Raw genomic sequence first — 11,092 nt, forward strand, 5'->3', positions numbered from 1 at the left:
TCAATCGGGTCAAAGGTCAAGGTCAAGGTCATGGAAAGGTCAACATCTTTTTTACCATAGCATGATACATTTTTGTCCAATTGGCATGCAACTAATGCCAAAATGTTCATAATTCAATGCCCAATCTTGTGATATGCGAAGGTATGCGCTCTACAGAGTGCCCGTTCTAGTTTTGATTGTTTTACTGCGTTTACTATACTATTGCTTTTCAGCATACGAACATTTTCTGAAAAAGGAAGAAAAATGGTACGTAGGCTACAATCTTTTGTTTAGTGTGCTCGTAGTCGTGTCTTGGAGCCCCATTGTTCCGGGCCACGCCAGGCCTTCAGCTGAGCGAGTGTTTCTGGTTTGTTACGTTCTCCTGGCTCGGCCAGTTCATCAACCCTCGTAAACGGGACATCTTTTGTTCTACCGTTGACACTGAACTAATAAAAAGAGATCATGTAATCCGCGGTTCAGCCCTCGATCTGTTGTGATTCATAATATATGCGACCGACATGCCTTCGAATATTGCACGTTTACCATCACTACGCCTACGCCACTATAAAGCTTATTAACCAGTATGTGTTCATCAAGCCAACTTCACACTTTCTAACTCTTGCTTGCAGGACAGCAGCAAATGTGCATTTTGATTGCATGAGTACACTCCAGCATTGACAGTTGTGTTAATGTTGTGTGTCGCAGGATAGCAGTGTTTTCTGTGTCGGTGCTGCATGACGAGAGGATCGTTGTTGTGGCAGAGCAGAGACCAGACGCCTCGGAGGAAGACAGCTTCCAGTGGATGAGCCGCGTCCTTCAGGTGCTCACTGTCTTACACATCTTATTCCTTGTTTACAGAGAATTGGACAACACCTGCAGGTTTGCAGTTATTATTGTAGTGAATGGGAATCAGGTTTGTTTAGTTAATATCACTCGTTACTTTCCACAGTACGTGACAAGGCTTTAGTTAGATTCTACCTTCAAGGAAATCATCATTGGTTTTCATGTGAGTTCCCAATTAAAAACGTACTTGAAAAACCTTCAAACATCCCAAAAGAATGTGAGTGAGAGCTGAACAAGTAACCTACATTTATTTACAAACACAGTAGTGTAGTAGGAGGCCCAATATTTGTTGACGGCAACATGTGTGTCATGCTGCAGAGAGGTCCTGGCCTACACATCATGATCGACAAACTATAATTGGGCGCTCGATGTGAAAACGTTGCTAATCTCCAGCCCGCTCCTGTTTTCACACGTAGCATCTGTCTGTTTCAGGCCATAGACAGCATCCACCAGGTCGGGGTGTACTGCCTGGCTCTGGTGCCTGCCAACACGCTTCCTAAGGCTCCTCTGGGCGGCATCCATATATCTGAGACCAAACAGCGCTTCCTGGAGGGTGCCTTGCACCCCTGCAACGTCCTCATGTGCCCGCACACATGCGTCACCAACCTGCCCAAGCCCAGACAAAAACAGCCAGGTAGTCCACCAGATGCCCCAGCATGGATCGAGTTTCAAAATAAATGTATCATAAAACTTCAAAAGCTAACTTTATAGAACATATAGATATGAATGTAAGACCTAACTTCACTGTGGTTGTATTCGACAGAGGTCGGTCCTGCTTCTATGATAGTGGGCAACCTGGTGGCGGGCAAGAGGATAGCACAGGCCTGTGGGAGAGATGTGACCCAACTCGAGGACAATGACCAGGCACGTAAGGTAGAGATTCATCCTCATTTCACCCGCTCATCACCTCCTCACTTGCACTGCAGACACAGGTAAGGATCCATACTGGAGGGAGTGGAATCTGAAATGCAGACAGCTGACGGAGAGGACATGGTCTTGCCTAGCAGCTGACTGAGCTATCTATAAAGATAAAATAAATGATTATTATTATTATCTATATACAAAACCGGTGTTGTGTGATTTAGATACCACTTCCATCTACACCCATTACTCCTAAAGCTTCTCATACATCTGTCATCCCTTCATCACAAAAACCCACCTTGTGCCAATGTGCTCTATGGATTCTACATTGTTTGTGTATTGATTGATCATTGTCTCAGTGTGTATTGGTCTTCGCTGTGTGTTATTCCATGTGGTTAAACGTGTGTGTATCTCCTCTATAGTTCCTGTACATACAGGATGTGCTGCAATGGAGAGCTCAGGCCACTCCAGACCATCCTTTGTTCCTGGTTCTCAACGCTAAGGTAATCTAGGAATGTGTATTGTGATGTAGTTCATTTACCTCAAATTCAGTTGACCAACTGTTTATAGATAATTACGTTTCAAACGCCCCAGAACATTTTAAAGTGGAAGCTTGATGGAAGTCTCGACTGGTTGATGAATCATGAGGATAATGAACACACGCCATTTTCTTAAACGTACAGCTTGTATCTCTGTTAAGTGAAGATTAGCATAACAGTAACACTTGATTGATGTTCTTTAGGGCACGGTGGCTAGCACAGCTTCCTGTTTGCAGCTGCACAAGCGGGCAGAGCGGGTGGCTGCAGCCCTGATGGGACGCCTCAACACTGGAGACCACGTCGCCCTCGTCTACCCACCAGGTACCAGGTGTTTAGTTTAGTTTAGTTTATTAAGGATCCCCATTAGTCTATACCGTAGTGGAGACTATTCTTCCTGGGGTCCATGCAAAAAACATTACAATACAATACAAATACATAAAATGCAGTACAGCATGATACATTTTCACAAAAACACTTAGACTTAGAAAACAACATTTACATTAAAAGTAAAATAATAACACATAAAAACCTTAAATACCTAAAATATTAACCTAATCTACTATAATTTCCTTTCTGATTATTGCTGCCTTAAGTTTCCTTTTGAAATCACATTTATTTCTTGTGAGAGTCACATATGAGGGAAGCACATTCCAGTATGCAATGGCTCTGTACATTACTGATTTCTTTAGTGCATTAGTTCTTGGTAGAGGAAAAGTAAAGTGACCATTTAGTGCCTGTCTAGTATTATAACCATGTCTCTCATTTGCAGGTGATAGCTGTAAAGACAGACTGACAGGTTTCTGTGAGGAATACACATTATTTAAAAACAGAATAAGGCTACATGCCAGGTGTTCCTGCGACTGCGCTACTTGTCCTTTCAGTTCTTCTCTTTAACGTCACAGCTGTGCCTTCACTATCCCTGCCTTCATTTTCTAATTCTGTCTGTTCATTATAATCACACACCAGAAGAGACGCATTAGATTTCGTCATACTTTTGTAAAGTTCCGAGGTGTAAAATGATAATGACTGAAAGTATAAACATTTCTGTGTAGGAATCGAGCTGATTGCCACTTTCTACGGCTGCCTGTACGCCGGCTGTGTGCCAGTCACTGTCAGACCCCCCCATCCCCAGAACCTGGCGACCACGCTGCCCACTGTCAAGATGATTGTTGAGGTAACAGAGTCAGCTGTCCTGCATCAACATACATAAGTAATCCCTCCCTGCACTGTTGTAACCGCCATTAAACCCGGTGACGGTAGGGTTTGAATTGTAGACAGTCAGTTCTGCTCCGTTTGTGATGCAAATTGGGTGAATTGAAGTGATGTAATATATGATATATATATATATATATATATATATATATGTGCTAATACTGCAGCGTCTGTGTGTTAAAGGTCAGTAAGTCGGTGTGTATCCTGACCACTCAAGCAATAATGAAGCTGCTTAAATCCAAGGAGGCTGCTGCTGCTGTGGACGTCAAGAGCTGGCCCATGGTGCTGGACACGGGTGAATAATAATAATAATAACACTCATACTGAGCACAGTTTATGTTGTTCTGGTGTTCATGTTGCCACCAAGGAGTAGATCATGAAGTAAAGAAAGAACAGGGTCAGGGATCTCCATGCTTGCTTCAGGCTCTTCTTCCTCTCCCTCTGTTCATCCTCCAGACGACCTCCCCAGGAAGAAGAGTCCCCAAATGTACAAGCCCCCGACCCCGGAGATGTTGGCTTACCTGGATTTCAGTGTGTCCACAACAGGCATTTTAGCGGGGGTCAAAGTAAGTTGAATGTGGTTCGACTCATGTGAGCCACTTGGGTTCTTAGTTGCATGTGGCGGTCATGTTGGGATGCAGCCAGTCTTCCAAACAGAGATCATCAATATAACAACAACATGGTGGCTGTCATTACAGGCTCATGCATAACATAATAAAAGCTGTAAATTGGGTCAAACTCACATCTAAGTCTACAGTCTCAGTCTGTTGTTTATCCAGAGTGGGTTGTTTACTGGTCAACAGGGACACTTTGGATGCAGAAAGTTCTGACCATCAAGCAACCATTCACAATCATATCATAGATCCCCAAAAGCTCACAGAGAGGATTTGTGGTACCTAAAGCTCCAGTTTTGATGCATCCGTCTCGTCTCCGTGTCCCGCCACCTCCTAGATGTCTCACTCTGCCACCAGTGCCTTGTGTCGCTCCATCAAACTGCAGTGTGAGCTCTACCCGTCCCGGCAGATCGCCATCTGTCTGGACCCCTACTGCGGCCTGGGCTTCGCTCCCTGGTGCCTGTGCAGGTAAACCAGCATCTCTGAACAAATGACCTAACCCTTTGCTCGTAGAGGAAACCTTTTTGTTTTGTTTTTGTCTGTCGTCCCACTCAGCCTCTCGGCCTGCATGTGTGTTTCTGGTTTCAGTGTGTACTCGGGCCACCAGTCCATCCTGGTCCCCCCTCTGGAGCTGGAGAGCAACGCGTCTCTGTGGCTTGCGGCCGTCAGCCAGTACAAAGTGCGCGTCACCTTCTGCTCGTATTCAGTCATGGAGATGTGCACCAAGGGCCTGGGTTCACAGACCGAAGCACTGCGGGTCAGTTTGTCTCTTCGGCTGTTGAGTGGGGTCACTGGGGGAGCAACAGACTGCAGCATTTTCTTTCAGGAAAATCCATGTTTTTTCTTCAATTACTATATTTATATTTCCCTCTGGTGCTCTTGCTCCAGCGCTGACATTATCAACACATAGTGGGCTGACACACTTCACTCCCCCGTAGCTGGGTGCTGATTACTGTCTGCAGCACTAGAGACAGGGATTATTTTTATGAATCATGTCTGTGGTTTAGGTTGAATCAAATCTAATAAAGTTATATTATATGAATATAACCATTCAATTTCCCTCGTCAGCTCCTAGTTTACATGCACCCACAGTCCGCTTTGCAAATTATCATTATTGAATTAATTGCAGTGGTTTTTACACTTTTAGTTTCTGCTGATCGAACTTCTTTTTCTTTTCTTTTTTCATCTCCAGTTGCGAAACGTGAACCTGTCCTGCGTGCGTACGTGCATGGTGGTAGCCGAGGAGAGGCCCCGCATAACGCTCACGCAGTCCTTCTCAAAGATCTTCAAGGACTTGGGGCTCTCGCCGCGCGCCGTCAGCACCACCTTCGGCTGCAGGGTGAACGTGGCTATCTGTTTGCAGGTAAGCTCGCTGGGAAAGCATGAAGGGAGGAGGAAGAGGAAGATGACGAGATGTATTTGAGAGTCCATGCGGTCAACGTCCACGAAATTCTTGAAAAACGCAGGATTGGCAGCTGAGTTAATATCGGTGTTGATGTGATGCAAGTCGGGTACTAAAAATTATATTTTTGTACTTCAGCTATTCAGCTATATATTTCTTAGTTATATGATTTATTTTTAACGATGACAAAAATACCTTGCACTAAGTTGCTTCTGTTCTTTTCTCGAGTGGCCCTTTGATGTTCTGTTTTATGTGTTTATTCCTGTCCCTGGAGATGTTGTGTGCATGTGGATTCAAGTTTATAAATGCATCTTTTTATTTATCTGTCCTGCATTGTTCCGTCAGCCCAACAGGTTAGGGAAACTGGCTGAGCAGGTAACTGTAGGATAAGAGTGTGTGTGTCCGTGTGTGTTGCATGACTTTTCAATACACTTAACCTTCATTGACAGATTTCTTCTTCTTTTTTAAATCTCTGATAAGCTTGGGCTTTACTTTACTGCCACTAATTAGAGTCTTGACTGGAGCGGCTGGCTCTCGACCGTCGCTTTAAGAGTATATGTTCTATGTGGTGTATTCCTCCATCACACGACGAGAGGGCAGCATGAACTCTGCTCTGATTCGGTTCATTTAGAGATGTCATGTCAAACATAATGGTTTTGAACCAGTGAAATGACATTTTTCTTTCATTTACAACAATTTAAACACACTTAGTTTGTGTGTGAGTTGCAGTGGGTAGAATAATGAATTCATCATTTAGTTATGTCTATAAAATATATATTGTGTTTCTTTTTAGCCTTTTCTGTCACATTAAAAGTCCTTTAGTGAGTGAAAGTATTTTTACTTGCAAAGACTAATGTCCTAATGTCTGGACTGCGACTCGTTTTCCAAAAACGTTTTCATAACTCGACCAACTGAATCCGCTCCGTCTGGCTCTGACCTCGCAGCTCTACGGTGACTCGATGCGAGCTTGTGCTCCGGCTACGCACTGGAAAACGAGGGATGGAAATCCTAATGGTGTGACTAGTCTTAGAGCAGTGATGGACACATCCCAAAGCAGAAGGAATCAATATCTGACGACCAGTCAGTAATTCATAAATTATTCAATGACAATGCAGGTGCATGGCAAGGCTATTGACGTTTAGTCAAAACAAATGCTGCTCTGGCCGAAATGTTCAGACATCGCGGTGCTTTCTTTTTGTCACAGAAGATAAACATCTGAAGGAACTGGTCTGTCGTTTATTCATCACTTCTGAAAACAAACTGGCAGCATCAGACCAGCTGCATGTAGCTGAGCTGGCACTTACAATGTCTGTGACCACATGGTTGAGTTTCAGGAAGTCTTAACTATTGTAGCCTGGCTGGTTGGCTTCTGGCTGCCCCCCCCCTCCTCTGCTTTTTATGACACAGATGTAACATAACTATCATGAGTAGCTTCCACTTCTCCTCCTCTCAACGACCAGCATTCATGTCGGGGGTTGGAGGAGTTCCATTATCAACTCATGTTGCTCTCTGCTTGTTTTCCTCCAGGGCACCGCCGGGCCAGACCCCACGACGGTTTATGTTGACATGCGAGCTCTACGGCATGACAGGTAGGGGGCGCCGCTGCAGCGATGTGGACTCTAAAGAGTTGTCTTTGAGATATCAAGGTGGACTTCTGTCACCTGACCGACTGTCGAGGCAGTCCGAGAGATTCTGTAGTTGTAATGCTGGTTCATAATTTATAGCATATTAATAACAGTGTTGCGGCTGGATTTCTTCCTGTTGGATAGATGCTGACTACTTTTAACCTGATGCATATGAACCTGTATCAAACACCCACAGGACACAGAGAGTTTGGAGTTCAATTCACGTAGATTTATTTGTAACCAAGTTTCATAAAAAAACCTGACCTCGCCCCCTGGTCACTCTCTTATTGTTATTTTGTCTGAGCATCCCGGCCCTTGCTCTGCAGTCTCCTCTCTACCGGTTATTACTGGAACAGCACAAAGTCGTTGTGTCTATCTACGTCTGGCGTTCTTGTAACACGTGTTCGGGGGAGAGATGTGTGTGCACTCTGTCATCTTTGCAGTTGTAATATAAGCCCAATATAAAACTATGAACAAGTATAACACACTTTACTCTCTATGTTATGGCAGCACACAATTAAAAACATGTTATCCACCACAACAGTCTTCAAATCTTGAATTAAACTGTCCTTTTTTTTTCATAATTGTCAAGAAATGGAGATGTGAAATTGCTCATTTTGTCCTTTTATTTCTTTAGGGTTCGCTTGGTAGAGAGAGGGTCGCCACACAGCTTGCCACTGATGGAGTCTGGGAAGGTACGCCATCGTGTAAACAAACTGAAACACCAGAAACAAGTGTGGCCTTGTGCTGCAGAAGGGTTGCGTTTTGCTCAGGCTTTAAGATCTGATGTCTGTGTGCTGTAGATCCTCCCAGGAGTGAAGGTGATCATTGCCAACACAGAGACTAAAGGACCCTTGGGAGACTCCCATCTGGGAGAGGTGAGTCTCAGCGTCGTCTGAGTTTTACAGAGACAACTCCTTACAGTGTCGCCTGGTTTTAACACAATAATTATTTTGGATAATGGCACAATAGATCCAATACTTTCAAGAAAAGAGCGACAGATTTGTGTAAACATCTGTGTCTCAATTGTCATCAATGTGTGTGTGTGTGTGTAATAGATCTGGGTGAGCAGTCCCCACAACGCCACAGGCTACTACACAGTCTACGGTGAGGAGGCGCTGCACGCTGACCACTTCAACACCAAGCTCAGCTTTGGCGACACCCAGACTGTCTGGGCGAGGACGGGCTACCTGGGCTTCCTGCGGCGCACGGAGCTGACGGATGCCAGTGGAGGTGAGAATCAACAGCGCTCACTCTAACTCGGTACATCGCTAGACGTGAGCTGGACTCCTTTATTTCAATCAAAAAATATCTTTTACACCTGTTTTTTCTCTCAAACATTATCACCCCTTTAAAATGTTATATATTTAACTTATGAGACTGTGTGTGTGTGTTTCAGAGCGCCATGATGCTCTCTATGTGGTGGGCTCTCTCGATGAGACCCTGGAGCTGAGGGGAATGAGGTATCACCCGATTGACATCGAGACCTCCGTTATCCGTTCTCACAAGAGCATCGCTGAATGGTAAGAAATGTACACAAATACTTGTCTAACTGTTTGGTATAAATGATTCATTATGGAGTCGTCAGATGTCTATTGGATTTATATTCAAAGTATAGTTGAGCAACATGGATTCTGACTACTAACTTCTCTCATCTGGCCTTTTTCTCTTCTTTACCTCTTTTCTTTTTTCTCTCGGCTTCCTTCTTTCCTTCCCTCCGTGCACCCTCCACCTCCTCCTCCCTCCAGTGCGGTCTTCACCTGGACCAACCTCCTCGTGGTGGTTGTGGAGCTTGAGGGATCGGAGCAGGAGGCCCTGGACCTGGTGGCCCTGGTCACCAACGTTGTCCTGGAGGAGCACTACCTCATCGTAGGAGTGGTGGTGGTGGTGGACCCCGGCGTCATCCCCATCAACTCCAGAGGGGAGAAGCAGCGCATGCACCTGAGAGACGGGTTCCTGGCCGACCAGCTGGACCCCATCTATGTGGCTTACAACATGTGAGGGCCCTGCTGCAGGAGGGCCACCCCTCCACGTGAAGAAGAAGCAGGGCAGTAAATGTGGGGCACATAATGGTAGCAGGCCCGGGGTCCGTATGGCTCCCGCTGAAAGAATCACGCTCTTCTTCCTCTCTCTCTGAGGGGAACTATGAAAGAAACATGGATGCAAAACTTCACAGCCAAATGGAAAGACATTTCAAGAGGAGTAAGATTGACACAAACCCTGTGTGTTTTTTTTTTTATCCCGGTGATTTCCAGCCGGCTGTTGGAGCGTTGTGTATGTATGTTCGTACGTGTGACGGCGCGTCTGACTCCTCAAACCCGGGACTCTCAGTCGCAGCGCAGCAGGTGGCGACGGGGTGAGACGACACGGTGCCGTTGACATCGTTTACTTTGCCACGCTCCAATATTCTGAACGCTGGTTGTGTCTGCGATGCACTTGTGCCATAGAACCAGTCCGCTCACCCTGGTTCAAACTGGTTTGAACAGGTTTCATGTTCACGGAGCCTCCTGTGCCATTGCAGGTCGTATGCTTTCCAGAGACAAATTCTATCCCACGTACATTACATTGTCATTTCCTCTGTGGGAGCAGCTCCTTGGATTACAGCTGCACCCTCAAGGGATAACATGATATTTGAATTCAGGCTCAGTCAGATTGGCGTTGCATCAACAAAGAGTCGCACAGCTGGGCAGTGGGAGGGGCGGCGGGCGTTACGCGTTACTCATCCCAGCAAAGGTTACTTCAGTTTGTGGCGTCGGGAACGGAAGGTGTAGAATAATGTTGTGGTTTGACTTTCTAAATCTAAAATGTGTAATATAGTTATTGTTTTATCTGAACAAAATGCAATATGAGCGACGCGAGAGATGAATGACTGCAGACAATAAGTGCCGATCGTTTGAAGTCTTGAGATGGCGAGGGATATAATCGTTGCTAACTATAAGCAACCTGCCAAATGATATGAATTAAGCCTTAAGTGTTTTTCAGACGCCTGATCCTATTCCAGCTCCTGTCGAACTTCCATTTAGTGAAGTTTATTAGCTGTTGGATAGGAAGGGCAAATGCAGAGGGAGGTTAGGTAAGAGTAATGCTAAGATGAGTAAACTTGATCATAACATCAGCCATTACAAACACACTTACTCCATAAATATGTGTCATAGTGTCCGTCCCTGTTTAAAGTGCTTCATAGCAAAAGCCTGGAATGAATTGCAGTTGGTATGTTTGATGCAGAATGTGGAGGGCCATACGGTCGAATGAGAGATGAAGTGTTGCGAGTTCCTCTTAACATATGAAGGCAGGTCTCTAATATGCTAGTAACACCTTGACCTCTCACCTTATCCCATTGACTCGGCAAAGTTTCACGTCACTATGTGTCGCTTCTATTTTCTACGTGCACATCCCGTCAGAAACGGGCTCCGGCCGCTGTAAGTATGTACAGGTTTTATGTAAATTATTAATGGGTGGAGGAGACGACGGGAAGCACAACACAAAGACTGAATCTGGTATTTATGTGACCTTCTCCCTCAGACAAAAACATATTTTAAACGTATCCTCGTGTATGGACAGAGGGAAGAGACATGAAAGGCCTTGGAAACATTTTTGTAGTCGGAGAGAACAGTGGGAACTTTGGACTTCCGCGAGGAGGCGAAGCACAAGGAGACGCCAGTTGTGCCGAGTCGTCACATCCTCCAGAGCAAACGTTTGTTGTTAACATATGAAAATAAATATTTGTCTGATATATGGTTGGTTGTCATTATTTTCATAACATGATTTCTTAATGAATAAAAAAAAGTGCTTTTAACTTGAAATGTTTGTCTTCACTGAAGATTCAGGTCCAACTTTTTCACCCTACGTCGTAGTGAACACATTTCGGTTCAGGTTTCTTGTAGAAAACAAGCGAGTCAATGAGACGGTAACGTCCACTGTTATGAGATATAAGTAAACTCTTCTGCATGGGTTAACCATGGATGCTTTACAGCTGAATATGAAAATAGTACCGCAACCTCATCCAGAGCTTTTCTG

At 44.9% G+C, this 11,092-nt stretch overlaps 1 protein-coding gene across 1 annotated transcript; it reads left to right on the forward strand.

Annotated features, from left to right (window-relative positions):
• The first annotated feature begins 486 nt into the window (after positions 1 to 486).
• On the forward strand, positions 487 to 10,793 carry LOC130202016 (disco-interacting protein 2 homolog A-like). The gene is made up of 19 exons (XM_056427285.1): positions 487 to 560; positions 685 to 799; positions 1,255 to 1,456; positions 1,586 to 1,695; positions 2,106 to 2,186; positions 2,426 to 2,543; positions 3,275 to 3,396; positions 3,618 to 3,729; positions 3,891 to 4,000; positions 4,386 to 4,516; positions 4,637 to 4,805; positions 5,241 to 5,411; positions 5,796 to 5,825; positions 6,978 to 7,039; positions 7,713 to 7,770; positions 7,879 to 7,953; positions 8,134 to 8,308; positions 8,475 to 8,598; positions 8,824 to 10,793. The coding sequence occupies exons 1-19, from the start codon at positions 487 to 489 to the stop codon at positions 9,074 to 9,076; spliced, it is 2,292 nt and encodes a 763-aa protein (XP_056283260.1). The 3' UTR covers positions 9,077 to 10,793.
• Positions 10,794 to 11,092: the final 299 nt, after the last annotated feature.

Source organism: Pseudoliparis swirei, chromosome 2, assembly GCF_029220125.1.
Source record: "Pseudoliparis swirei isolate HS2019 ecotype Mariana Trench chromosome 2, NWPU_hadal_v1, whole genome shotgun sequence".
Classification (NCBI taxonomy): domain Eukaryota; kingdom Metazoa; phylum Chordata; class Actinopteri; order Perciformes; family Liparidae; genus Pseudoliparis; species Pseudoliparis swirei.